Source organism: Podarcis tiliguerta (genome assembly GCF_965153285.1).
Source record: "Podarcis tiliguerta genome assembly, chromosome: 6".
NCBI lineage: Eukaryota > Metazoa > Chordata > Lepidosauria > Squamata > Lacertidae > Podarcis > Podarcis tiliguerta.
This window is the reverse complement of record NC_139539.1, coordinates 68,965,147-68,979,521: the sequence shown is the minus strand read 5'-3', so window position 1 is coordinate 68,979,521 and position 14,375 is coordinate 68,965,147. Positions and strand designations below refer to the sequence as shown.

Here is a 14,375-nt window from a genome sequence, read left to right as displayed (position 1 = left end):
AGAATATGTATGCTAGAATTTTAAAAATGGCTTTTTTCTCTCTTGTTTGCTTTTCTGCAGTTTCTCACTGCACCCACAGCTATTACAATGATGGACCATCTCATAGTGAAGGAAGAATCTGAACTAGCTGGCAGGCTCCCCCTCCCATGGCTTAAGATTTGGGTGCTGGGGGGGGGGGGAGGGAGAGTGCAATAGCATCTATAAAATAAATGTACTGGTGTCATAATATTAATTATTTCCATTGCCTTTTTTGCCCAATAGTAAAGTCATACATTCGTGCTTGTGTATCAGTCTGGAGGACGCGTTACTACTGAAAATGCTGTGATCTGAATGTTTGCTGCGTGCCTCCGTATCAAGGAGGGGGGACGAAAATAATTGCTTTGAGTTTTCCAGAATCAGTGCTTGCAGAGGGAGGCTTGTCATGTTCAAACTACTAATTTGCTGTCGCCACTTTATTGAAAATAGCCTGTAAGTTGGTATTAAATGTATCGACTGAACGACAGGGAGAGTAGTAAAACTGCCCCTTAAGATGGCTTTTAATAGGAAGCCTGAGAAACAAATTTTGCAGCAGCATCGATTTGAAGAGTTCAATCAAAACTCCATTTCAAAACTAATTAGTCTGAGATCCGCAACACACTGACACTTTCTTGCGAGTCAGAATGGGTACAAAGGGAAAGCTGAACTAATATACTGCCAAGACCTCCAGCCTAAAAAGGGCTGAACCATCCAGAAAAAAAAGTAGATGGATGCTATTCTAGCATCTGCTGGATCAGGAGGACCACTTCAAAGTATTTACAAGGACAACCGATTTCACTGAGAGCATCACTATGTGTATTCTTTCCACCACTCCCCATTATCAGTGGCAACGTTCTAGAAGGAAGTCATTTAAAGAGGCAGCGAGAAAGGCATATTTAGGTCCATCTGCAGAACTGTGACTAAAGTGGCAGCAAAAATTACAACGGAAGCTTTTCTAGAATGGCAAAAGGAAGATCTCATAGCTGAATACTCTCCTCCCAGAAGTACACACAGGCACACACCCCTCTTTTAAAGAAGGCAAGAGAGAGAAAAAAACCCTCTTTCACAGCCTCCTGTGGAAGAGGCGAGGATTTCAAACGCACCACACAATTTAAAAATCATTTTTAGTCATGCTGCTTTAACTGTGGCACATTCTCTTCATAAAGTATGTGTGTATCATACAAACTTTCCTGAGCAATGGTGGTTGTGCATCTAAATTAAATTTTAATAATTGCAAGTCAAAAATGTAATCCCAAAAGCTACTTGTACATCATTTTAAACACACACACAGAGCCAGCCTCGTTCTAAAAGAATTTGAATTTTTGGAAGTCACAGCCAAAACTAACTTAAGGCAGTCTACGTAATCTGCAGGGTTAGGCTACTACTAAAGCAAATGTCCAGGACTTTGCCCGTTACTTTTTTTAGATGCTTTTCTTTTCTTTCCTACTAATGAGAATACTCTTATTTTGCGGCACTTTATCAGAAGCTTCAGATAATTTTTGTTTCACCACGGAGGAAGACAATCATTGTTAACTACCCTCATCCTGAAAAGTTGTTTTTATATGGGTTCTGTGAGAGAGGAGAGTTAATTAGCTAATCAGGGAGACTGTCCAGGACAGTATTTAATTTAAAAGGCTGGAGGCTTTAGGTGCTCAATTAAGTAACTATCGGTCTCAGACTGGACTTTAATGGGCTCTTTTCTCTTTAACTCCAGCAATGGGGGAGAGATACCCCAGGTCAGGCTAATTAAAGCCAGGGGACTCTTTAATTGCGATGACAGAAGTGGTTTCAGTTTCCTCTCTTTGGGTCTTGGAGTCCAAAGAGGTTGTTAATATTTCAACATTTGGGCAACACAATCAATCACCAACACTGAGATGTTCCATATATGGATGAAAGGTCCTACATTTTGCAGCATTATGTAATGCCACCTTAAATTAATCCCAACTCTCTTCCTCATTCAAAACCTTTAGAAGCGGACAGAGGTGATGAGATGGGAACAAGAGGATGTGGGGTGGGGGGGCTAGCTGAAAATTTCTATTTATTCAACTGGAACACTTTTAAAATAAACTACAGAAAAGTAAGGTGCACTGTGGGGATTTTTACCATGCTGTGGAAACCAAACAGCTCTGCACCACAAAGAATTTTGCATTGCCAGTCCCGCAGTTCAATTTTCCCCTTGCACCTGAAAGGGGTGGGGAGAGGAGAGAGAGGAGGAGAAGGGAGGGGGGCGACATATCTGTACCCAGAAGCATCCAAACTTCCTAGCTGAAAGAAAAGCACACCCAAAGCTACTGATCCAGAAGCAATTGGTTTTCCATCAGATTTCCTATACCGGATCCAAATTCTGTGCCAGCTGTATCAGATGTAACAAAGGCTACGCAAAAAAATTATGCCTACAGCCAAGTCCATTAAAGGTACTTCAGCATAACTACAGCCCAAGCACCTTAAAAGCACCAGAAGCTATTGATACTTAAGGGGGAGGAAGGCGGCTGTGCAAGTGCTGCATTAGAGGGAGAGGGAGAGAGAAGGGGGGAAGAGAGAGGAAAAAATATCAGCCAAATTACGCTTGGTTAATTCAGAGTAACAGATCTGCCCCCAAGTGAATTGGAGGCCTTGAATTAATTCTGTTATGACAAATCAAGATAAACGTTCCCCCTAAATTGCATGCGATTTAATTAATTTTTGAGATCCTGGATTTTTTTTCCAAGCTAATAGTTCACATGCTCCTGTGCTGTCATTGTGCTTGAGTGGGCAGACTTCAAAGTGATATTAAATAACCAACTATTAGATTTACCTAGCACGTCCTATTGGAAAAATGCCATTTAATTACCTAGCCTGTTCAATTAAAGGGACAGCATTCCCTGAATATAGCAGCTTGCTGTTGATTACCAGAAAAATGAACTCGTTGCCTGGCTGCTCCCTCCCTTTCCTCCCCTCCTCAAATGGCTCATACTGTGGACAGACAGCCCACGTGAATGGCAATGAGCAGCAAGGAGAACAGAGAACATCTTTTGCCTGTTGGAATGGGAATCAGGTGCTTGCCGCCCGGCATGTCAAGCACAGTGCCACGGACACTTTTTTTTTTGGGGGGGGGGGGTGACCATGCTCTCATGATCTAGGCAAGGCTATATGCTCCTCACCTGTCCCCCAACCCAAAAATATATTTCCACTACCACCTCAGTAGCAAACACCAGGTGGGATATAAGAGATTATAATCATATTAAATAGACATTTGTACAGAAAAAGTTCTCAAGCAGCACTAGCCCTTTAAGAAAAGCCTAGTTTGTTTCTCCCTCCCCACCACCTCTTTCAACCACCCCCCCTAGCCTATTCTCTCTTGCTCTCTCCAAAGCCAATTTTGTTAATTAAATGTTTTGTTTGCGACACAGCTCTCATTCATTTTGGACACGTCATTCCAGGCAGATCTAAGCCAGGGACGAGATCTCATTAGATAAAACCTATCAGAACTAAGAGAAAATGGAGGAGACACTAATTAAAGCTCTTAATTGTGCAGATTCACTGCCACGCTGCTGCTTTATCTAGAATCTCATAGCTGGGAGGGCTGCCCATCACCCTTCTCCCTTCCAAATAAATTCTTCCTTTGCTTAGGGTACTATGGTTGTGAGTTAAGGGGTCAGAGAAGAGTCAATGTATTGCCATCCTTTTACTTACATGAACACCCCACAGCCCTCTGCTGCCAATAAAATCTGTGGCAATCCTTAGATAAGGAAAGGCTGGTTTGGTAAAGCCACTACCCAGATTTAGTTGTAGAGGCCCATAGTGGTGGTTTAAAAAAAAACAAAAAACAGTTGTCTTGTCCTATCAAGAGACCCTATCACCTCAGAGGCTGAATGATCAATTTGTCTCTAAGCTTTACGACAAACACCTCATTGAAAGTCCCATTAAGATCAACTTTGAAATTTCTGCAAGCAGTCAAAAGAACAAAATCACGACTTATTTCTATATATTTTCCTACATGATCCTCAATAAAAACTACACACACTGAAGAGCACTTGTAAAATGGTAGCATCTTGTTTGTTAGTAGATTAGGACATGTAGCTACTTATGTCTGAGTCATCAGGGTCACAGATGAAAATGCTGGAACTTTATGTACTTGGGTCAGTAGACCTTTATCCTATGGAACAAATAAGCTTCCAGAAGTGCACAATCAAGTATCCATATTTTATTGGACAAGCTATTCAGTTCTAGTGAAGAGTCAGACTGATGGAACAAAATCAGTTCAAATTTACCATCTGATAAAGCACCCTATTTATAATAGCCTATATTAAAACTGTAATAAGTTTTGGCCACACAAAAACCTGAGGCAGAGATTCCAATAAGCTGGCCTGAACTTGCCTTAGGGGTACAGTAGACAACTTCTCTTTTTAATTAGTAGTGATCAGAAGAGGTTTGTTTGATGGTTTTAGTAGAGAGAGACGAAATCTGTACTGTTCATTGAATCTGAACAGTAGTGTCAATTTTTCCACTTCAAACAAACCTCTTTTTCTAACCGTTCTGCTCTATTTAATTAGAATTCTGTCTCGCTTATGCAGTTGCTTCGGACAGGGATCAAGAACGCATCGCTGTAAGCCTGCACACACTGATTTTCAAGCATTTACTTTAAAAATCCACACACTTAGCAAAATGAATGCTGCAATCCCTTAAAACCTTTCTATTGCCATTTTGTTTTCTGTGTTCTATTTAGCTGATTGAAGGTGCTAGCATAAAGAAGAGCCATTATCAGAACAAGAAAGGGTCTCCTTATTGGTGTCACCGATTCAAAATGCTGTTGCCTCCAGAATCAGAACAAAGTAATATTTAGTATGCAACTTACAGAGTTGTTACATAGTTAAATGTACAAATTCTAGAAGAAATCGGCTCACAATATTTATAACTAAGTATTTGAAAATCGGCACAAAGAGATGATTTTAACCACTAAAGCTTGCTCACTCCTTCCAAGAACTGGGATACTTTTTCAAATCTATTCTAAGTATGAAAATCAAGACTATCTAGAAAAAAACTCCATATGCCTTTACCTCACATTCTTTATATGCCAAAGAAGGTGGGAGGGGGCTGTTTAATTACTGGCTGCTGAACTAGAACACCTCCTCAAAGCATTCATGTGCATCAGTCTATCAAGTCATTTACTCAAATTAAATGTGTAATCCTTCAAAATGCCTCCTTTCAAAATGAGTTTAAAGGAGCTTGAGTTCACCTGAAAAGACTGAATGGGCACCTGGACCTCTTAAATTCTTTCTATTAATTGCTCTAAAACTAGTGGGGGTGGGGAGAAGAAACAAACACATTTTTGTTATGCAAAGTGGAGGAGATGCAGAATACTGGATGCAATAAGAAATATTTTAAACATTGATCAAACTATACACATGTTCACTTTTATACTGAAAGATATGCTCCACAGCAATAGGAAAGCATGTATTACCACTGTGTTGGGTGTGCAGAGTTTGGCACAGGAGACGGTCACAGTCCCTCCAACAATTAATCAACTCTTTCACAATGAATACAGAGAATGAGTCATTCCATTTTCATTTAAAGGTGCTTATGCAAATAAAAATATAATAAATCAGATACTGAAAGGGTAGCTCTCTCACTGTTTTAGCCGTTTCCCGCCACTGTTCTAGCAAACTCTATGCTCGCTCTCACCCCTTTAGGTTCCAAACAAGCGTCCTTCTGCCCCACTACCATAGTAGCTTGGGGCAGCCAACTGTTTTAAACCAGGACTTCTCTCTTAAAAGTTTAGGATCACTTTAGGAGTTTTATTCTACCACACCTCTCCTTGAGCCATCTACCAAAGTTTTCTACTGTAATCCAGGAAAAAGGATTGTTTCATTAAATTAGGCTTCTAGTTTTGAACTACCCCTTGCAACCAGAGGTATTTCTGGCCTGCAGTTCCTTCTGCTTCATAGGAAAAGTATGGAGTCGTGTATTCAAGAAACCAGCAAACCAGCCTAACTTCCCCTGTGTCTCTCTCACCTGATGTAGTCGTTTCTGCACAGGATCATGCCGCTCTTAGTGTAGCAGGACGTACCAATTTCTCCCAGCTGGGCTTGGCAGCAGGAGCACTTCAGGCACCGGCTGTGCCAATAGCTATCCATGGCATAGAGCAAGAAGCGATCTGCAATCTTCCCCCCGCAGCCTGCACATCTTTTCCATGAGAGGGAGCCACTGGTGACCGGGGGAGGCTGCGAGCTGCTGCCTGGGTTCACCATGGTCTGGATAAGGGAATAAGAAATAAAGAAAAATGAGACGAAGGGGTTGATTCTCAGACTAAGAGCTCTTGCAACCTGCCCCTCCCAGCCCAAGAAAGATGGGGAATAGCAGCAACTTGTTTACTTTTCAGAGCCTTTGTTCTGGGTTAATTAGCTGCCTCCCCTTCCAAGTTGGCTGGTGGTGCTCAATGACAGTTTTAGCTTGCAATACTGCTGTCAAACTTAGAGTGACCCCCGCTTTGTTTGCTGCCAGGAAAGTACACACACCTGGAGTCTCACAGTCTACATGGCCCTCCCAGATATAAATTGCTGGGCCCCACAGTCCTAAAATGAGAATGGCATAAAAAAACAGCCAGAGTGAGGCCACAATCCCTGACCACAACTCTTGGGGAGTGCAGCTGTAGCTCACCAGCTGGGAATGATTCTGGGGATTGTTTGGTTCTATTTTACAGGAGAGGCAAGTATAAGCTCCGGAGAAAACTGTGAGAAAGTTGTGAAACTAGTTTTTCAAGGTCTCCCTTTTCATGCTATTGTTATCTGCAAGGGCTCAGCCAGGATCGTCCCTATTTATTTATTTATTTCTTCAAAAGATCAAATGAAAGTGGGGTCCTCCTCCCAAAGGACGCTTTACTGGATAATAATAGATCACTTAACTTTCAGAAGCCTGTTAACTTCCTATACAAACACATCTACTTTTGTCTCACTAATCTGCCCTTGATCAGCAATTTAAATGCTAAGCGCTTTGTTGCCCTTAAAAAAAAAAGTTTTGCGTAAAAGCAGAGAGGCAGAACAATCAAGCATGCCCCACTCAGGAAACAGCTAGCATGGCTGGCTGTAAAAGTGCTGCTTGGGGAGGGGTGGAGGTGGAAATAGACACACATGCAAGCCCACAAGTGTGTTTCTCACTTTCTAATAAATGCTTTGTACAAGCAGGGCAACAGGGAGATTAATAATGGAACCAATTCATAAAGCTTACTCCAAACTGATTAATTTGCTCCGCCTCAAATCCAGTAGTCGAACAGGCTACTGTTCAGTCATTTGCACTATAAAAAGATCAAGTTATTTACTGCCAATTAAGCAGTGTGTTTTCCCTTTGTCCTTTGTAAGCTGTCCATGCTCAAGCTAAAGCATCTGGCTGTTTGCTAAGACATATACCTCTGAAGCGAAAGAGTGAAGAGGAGAGGGCAAACTTTTCCTGCCACTTAGTTGCCCAACTAAGTTACAACAGAAGCTTCAGGGTCCTTAAAATAGGCCACTTAAAAAAAATTTAAAAGGACCAAACAAAACAGGATTTCCTTCAAAATAACTCCTGATCATATGTTCAGTTGACCACACAATAAACCAGACTGCGAACTGCACCAATTAAGACTGTAACTAAAAACCCCGAGACTTGGGAAAGAGAACCACTCTAAAAGCCATTAGCATTGCATTTCTCTGAATGCATCATATACCTTTATGTAAATTGATTTCTGATGCATTTAACTCATGGAATGGCCTTTTGTTACCATTTCCAGCAATATGAATCTGCATTTCTTACTTCTGATTAAAAGCAAAAAGGATTCCTAAAGTATGCTAAACCTACTTCCCATCTTTCCAAGACCAAAAACACCCCACACAAGCCCCACTGCCTTGCTCCCACCCACCCTGTCTTTGTTGAAAGGTAAATATTATATATAAAAGGAAACGCTACACTGACAGAAGCATCCAGTAACCCCATTAAGCTAAAGCTCTTAAGGACAAGCAATACCTTAATGCTGATTAAATCTAAAAGAGATGAATCAAGAGGACTGACCAGAAAGTGACTCCCTTGATAACTAAGGACGGGCCCTCATCAAGTTTCATTTGGAGTTGGGGGGGCAGAGAAAGAGAAGGAAAGCTTTTAACTTAAATAGGCTTACTCTGGTAATTACACAGCCAAGCAATTTAGGTCCTGGAACAGAGGCAATGAAACAGAAAGGAGAGCTGGCAGCTAGAGGCAAAACACACACCCCCTCCCTCCTTTTAACAACGTCTCTGGTGATTTTAATGGAGACCAAGGGAGGGACAAGCGTAGAGCTTGCAATTTGTAGTACCCAAAAAAAATAAAAATGGATGCTTAATTCACGGCTTGGTTTTAATTAGGTTGATTCATCAGATTTCCCCTGAACAAAAAGGAGGAGAAAAGGAGGGGGGAGAGAGAGAAAGAGAAAGGAGAGTGAGAGAAGAGAGCAAATACCTCACTTAATATTATTCTTTCTCCCTTTCCTCCTCCTCCTCCAAACCTGCCACTGTTTCAAAATAAGTGGGTTTTTGTACTACAAAGAAAGTGGGCGACCGTTCCTCCCACCTCCTCCGCGACTCCCAGGCAGAACCGGGCGGGGGGGGGGTGGAGAGAGAAGCAGCGCGGGGCAAAGCAGGCAGCCTTTTGTACCGCTACGCCGGGCTGCGGGCGGCCCCGCCGCCGCTTCGCTCCCGGGAGGTGCAGCCAGTTTCCTCCCCCCCCCCGCCCCCAATCTGATTCCAGGCGATGGCGGGGGTGGCTGTGTTTACTTCCCACTCCGGACCGCAACGAAGTGGAGGGGGGGAGAGGAAAGGAGAAACAGCTACAATCACCCAAAAGAAAAAAAAACAACGCACCACCAAGCAGCTCTCTCTTTCTCCACTCCCGCGCCCACGATCTTACCTGTTTCCCCTCTATGGTGCAAGAGGCCGTGGACAACGTGGCTGTAGCTTCGGGAGAGCTCTCGCAGGGGGAGACCGGCGGGTTGGTGCTGGTGGGCTGGCCCGGCTCGATCCCGATTGACGGCGGAGCAATTCGGAGCAAACCCAGCGCGCTCGCCGGGCTACGCGGAGCAGCAACCCCCCGTCCGGGTCAGGGAACTGCAAGCAGCCCCGGGCTGGGAGGGAGGAGGTGGTGGTGTTGGAAATGTCCGGGAAGCGTTTGCTCCAGCCCTCCTTTCCTTTCCTTCCTTCCTTGCTGCTGCTTCTTCGTCCTACTCTCGCTGCTTCCCCTCGAGGGGAGATGCAGAGCTGGGTTGTTGCTGCTGCTGCAAAAGGCGAGCACGGGCGGCGGCGCCGACGCCGCTCTCGCTGCTGCTGCAATAGCTGGGTTAAGTTTTGGCAGATGTGGCCGCACTTCCGAGCTGGCTCGCGCTTCCCCCCCACCCCTTTCCCGCCGCCACCTCCCTGTCGCGGGGCTCGGGCGGCTTCCAAAGCCTCTCGCCGCCAACGGCCAACGCAGGGGGAAAGTCCCGAGAGTGGGGCAGCGAAGGAGCCGGAGCGCGCCGCTGTTGCTGTTAAGACGACGACGACGACTGAGGAGGCGGCGGCTTCTTCTGCTTCTCCTTCCTCCTCTCACGACCCTCCGCGGCTCCCCGGGCGGCGCTGCCTCGTCTCCGGACGCGCGCAGAAGAGGCCTCCGTCTCCCCGCTGGCGCCTTCCTCGCTGCCTCTCTCCGCCGCTCTTGCCCATGTGTTACTGACAGAGCAGAACCCCAACTACTCCGCGGCTCGGCCCCTCGCGTCACAGCCGCGCCGGCCAATCCGCTTGCGGCTTGTTGAGGCGGAATAATAAAACCTGCCAATCGCGAGCGGGAGGACAAAGGAACGGGGCTGGGGGGAGGGAGGAGGAGGGAACCGAGTCAGGTGGGGAGCCGAGCGGGGCGGCAGAAGCTCGAGCGAGCGAGGAGGGGGCAGGACGTCGTTGTCGTCGTCCGCTTCAATCAGCTCCTCGTCCCGCAGACCGTCTCCTCCTCGGCCGCAGTGCTTACCAGTCCTTCCTGTCATTAAAGGCCCCAGTCCTTCTGCGCGCCCTTCCTCGGGACCAGAAGAAGCACTTATGAACACGCTCTTAAAACTCGAACGCAACCCCCCCCCCCAGCACAAACTATGCGTAGGGTCGCAGGCCGCGAGCTCCGAAACTTAAAATCACCTGAGGGAGCAGAGCCAGGAGGGTGGGGGGAAGACGTGATAAGATGAGGTTAGGTTGTGCTGTCGCCTCCTGCGCGCGCCTTTGGGAGCGGAGTCCGTTAAATTCCGTTGGGAGTTTAAACTTCTGGGCAGAAGGCGCAGGGGCGTCAAGGCAACGGGGGTCGCGAGAACCAAATTTTCTCATTTTTTCGCCCAAAAGTAACAGGCGAAATCCCCTCATGAGGGCTTCTCCTTTGCTGGGAACAACCCCCGACGAAACTTTGAAATATTAAGAGTGGCGATATGCTCACTTTTTATCGGCGCCCGCTTGTCAAGTGTCCACCACCTTCACGCAAAGTGTTGCTTTGCAGGTTTCAAAAACTCATTCATCTGCAAATACCCCCCACCCCACCCTGCGAGTAGATCTTTATTCTGGCAAAATACAGAACATTTTGCGGCTTTATATTCTGATTTTGTTCCGTGGGCCGCCCTGAGACCTCCGGGTATAGGGCGGTATATAAATTCAATCAATGGGGTGGTTGGTGGACGATATTTTTTAATTAAAAAAAAATCTGGTCCTGAAGTGACTTCCAAGCAATCCATTACAATCTGTTGCAGCCTAACAAGATGGCCCTAACTTGGCAGAGAGAGAAAAATACCTGAAATACAGAACAAAACTCTTATCAATAGGGGGGGGGGCACAAAAGATCCACACAAAAAACTACTGAAAAGCATTGAAAGTACTCAATTAATTGAGGTTCTGCTCTCCCCACCCCCAGCAGATACCTGTCCCCAGTGAAAGCTTGCTGCCTTCTAATGTCCTCTTTTTGGGGGCTGGGGTATATTTTTACCCATGGTTTTTTTAAAAAAGCTCAATAACTTTGGTGGGCGATCTTCAGAAAAAAAGCTCTGTCTCCCCCTAACAAAAATCTCAGCTACGCCCATGATACAGGATGTAGCTTTTTACATGGAATTACAGGGCAATCCTGTATTATACAGGACAGGTGGCAACCCTGCCGTATTTACTTGGGTCTAATGAGCCATTGAATCTAATGTGCACTTCAATTTTCAGAAGCTTGAAACCCAAAAAAGTATTTGCTGGCAAATGTAAATGTGACATCAAATCGAATGTGCACCTTAATTTTCTCGGCGTAATTTGGCCAGAAAAGGTGAGCATTAGATTCAAGTAAATACGGTGTTTGCATTTATTTGACCAGAGCTTCCCTGGAGCAGAGCAAACTGGTGAACCCCAGTCCAAATTCAGTGTGCTGCTCTATGCTGGCTCCTTTGGTCTGAATAGTTCAGCAACTGCTGCTCCTCTTCACTTACCGGAGATGTTACTGGGTCTAAACAAATGTGTGCTGTGCTGCACTGCACTAGATAGATGGGTAGCATTCAGTAAAACTGAGGACGACTATGATGCCTCCAAAGCATCACTTTTACCACCTTTTGCCCTGCTGGCCTTCCCCAATCTTTCCTCTTTGTGGCACCACATAGGAGGCTTCAAATGGAGGGGTTTGGAGCAGGGACTTTGTCTCAACAGGTTTTGCAAGCTGGACAGGACTGTGACTTTCCCCAGTGCTAAGCTCTAAGGCAGATCGAAAGAGGATTAGTGCCTATAGCCAACATTAAACGCCGCTGTAACTATTTTCCATAACTCCTTTTCCGATACTACTCCTTCCACCTTCCTGCTGAGTGCTGAAGCAGAGAACTTGACTCTGCAGTGGGAAGTTCAGTTTTGAAAAGGGCTTTTACTTTCCTTTAAGTCCTCTAGATGTTTACTTAGAAGTGAGTTTGAGAAGATTTGCTGCTCCCAAGCAAGTGGGCATCGGTTCACAGCCTTGGTATCTGTGCTTGTACGAGAGCTGTATAAACGAAACTCTTCTCTTGCCCTACAAAAAAGAGAGAGGAAAAATAGACTTTCCTTTTCAGTGTCTCTTTTCCTGCATTTAGCTTGCAGCCAAGCCTCTCTCCTTTCATGTTTATCTTCCTAAACTGGACTGTAGTCATTCTGATAAAATTATAGTGCCACCTATGTATTCTTTACAGTGCCTGTGATAGCGTTGGTTTTAAACAGCTCTTAAAACAGATTTTATATACATTCTACTTTATGAGGGCCATATCAGCACCTCCTACAATTCTGAAAATCACAGCCAGTTTAGGGTTCTTCACATGTGCCTTTTTGTGAGACATGTTATGCTTCTCAACATGGGCATGTAGAAAGTGCTACCTACCAAAGGGAAAATTGACTGTCTTAATTCTTGGGCAGAAACATTTCTTAGTCTTTCAGATAAACCTAGAAAAATGACTGCCCTCATACTTCATGATAGGCATTTATGACATAAGAGAAATAACTTTTGAAATGCTTTCATGTCTGCTTACCTAGATGCAGTTCTTATCATAGGCAGTCAGGTAAATGGATATTTGCCAGTTTTCCTTGACTGAGAAGCCAAGGGCCTTGTGCATGCAAAGATTTAGCTCCATCACTGAACTACCAAACTTTCTTATATTAACTCTGAATGTCCATCTCTCTCCACCCCCGTTGTTGGAGTTTGGTTAATTTGTATTTAGAGCGGCTTCTCTAAGCCACTTTATTGATAATGAACAAGTATAACTCTTCCTGTTGAAGGAGAGAGTGAAGAGGGTACAGATCATCAAGGCAGCAATCCTCAAACCACTTACTCCAGGGCACACTGGCTGAGGTCAATGGAATGGGACTCCTCCAAAGTGCAGCTGGAGGTATTAGCACTGATTATGTTGATATCGAAGGAATATAGGGTCAGGCCTCCTAGGCTGTTTTTTTTCTCAGAAATTTCAGAGAGCACTTTAGACTCAGTCGTATGCTCACACACTTAACACTTTACCAGCTCTTCATGCAGTATACTACTTAGGACAAAATTTGATCCTTTGATTGGAAAAGTAAAAAAGAAAAAGTTAGCCGTGTCCCTCTCATCAAAGCAGTGGCCATTGATTCTTAAGTACTCCTTGTTGAAATCAATGGGGAGTTCAAGCTTAAAAATTAATGCTACTGTAACTCAGTGTTATTAATACCCCATAAAATTTTAAAAGAGGAATATGTTTTACGTCTGGCTGGCAGTTAACAGCGCATTGTGCCATTTAAAAAGGCAATACCATCGTTCTTTAAAACAAACAACTGAGCTGACTTGAAGAGAGCGAGGACCCAGTTAAAGGAATTAAATATCCAGTTGCGTAAAATTCTAATAGAAAAATGAAATATTAATTCCATGCAAAGGACAGTTGTTGAAGCCCATACTTAACCAAAGCCAGAAGCAAACAGCCCCTGAAGAAGAAATATTGGTAAGGGGGATGTAGGTATATTCAGTGCTATGTTTCTATATCACAGGCAACAGGATCCTATATCTAATGATCTGCTCAGAGTGACATATCATAAATGCAATAAAATACATAAACCTGGGAGAACAATTTAAGAAGTTTTTTAGATGGTTCAGCTCATAGCCTGTGGGCCAAATTACAGGGAATGGTGATAGATCATAGGGAGCTGCCTTAGACAGAGCCAAACTATTGGTTCATCTAGATCAGTGTTGTCTACTCTGACTGGTAGCAGCTCTACAGGGTTTCAGACCTACTGTACTTGGAAATGCTGGGGACTGAAGCTGGGACTTTGTGAATGCAAGAGAGATGCCCAACCACTTAGCTACTATCCTTTCCAAAGAATCTTCCTATGCTTTAAATACTAATCTACCTCACCCGTGTGCAAAGCAGCAATGGAGGAGAAATTGAGGGCATAACAGGTGTTTAACCTATCTCTCCTGCACACATACCCCATGCTTAGGGTTGCCAAATTTTTAATTGGTTCCTTGCCCCTTTAACATCAGTTTTAGCTATAGCATTTAGCGGATGCCATGAAAAACACCACCCAGCTTATTTCAGTGTATCAAACCTCTATTAAAAGGACAGGGCAGGCTGGTTTTGTGTCTTATCTTTCCTTGGTTAGTTGGCAACCCTATCCCAACACTTACCTGTTGTATTGGAGCTAGGGTGACCAGATGCAAAAGTTGATGAGGCTCTGCCACCTTTAATACTTGTGTAGAATACAGAATTTGCAGGTACATCTACTGAAATTCTCTCTATGGCACAACTCCTCATGGTATAGAGCCCTGTCCTCTTTTGCATCTGGCCACCTTGAGGAGCCCAGCTAGGAAAAAATTTACCTTGGAGGAGCTAGTTTGCAGGACAGACAGGCAGGATGAGGGCTGGTGTCCAA

The 14,375-nt window shown here is 44.5% G+C and overlaps 1 protein-coding gene across 1 annotated transcript in view; it reads right to left on the bottom strand.

Annotated features, from left to right (window-relative positions):
- Nucleotides 1-13,557, bottom strand: part of LMO4 (LIM domain only 4) — a 19,809-nt gene extending 6,252 nt beyond the window's left edge. Inside the window, exons 1-2 of the mRNA XM_083445120.1 lie at nt 8,905-13,557; nt 6,007-6,245 (exon numbers count right to left, since the gene is read on the bottom strand). Coding sequence (XP_083301246.1) covers nt 6,007-6,242 — 236 coding nt within the window. The 5' untranslated portion in view covers nt 6,243-6,245; nt 8,905-13,557. The remainder of the gene's footprint in view (nt 1-6,006; nt 6,246-8,904) is intronic.
- Between the last annotated feature and the right edge of the window lie 818 nt (nt 13,558-14,375).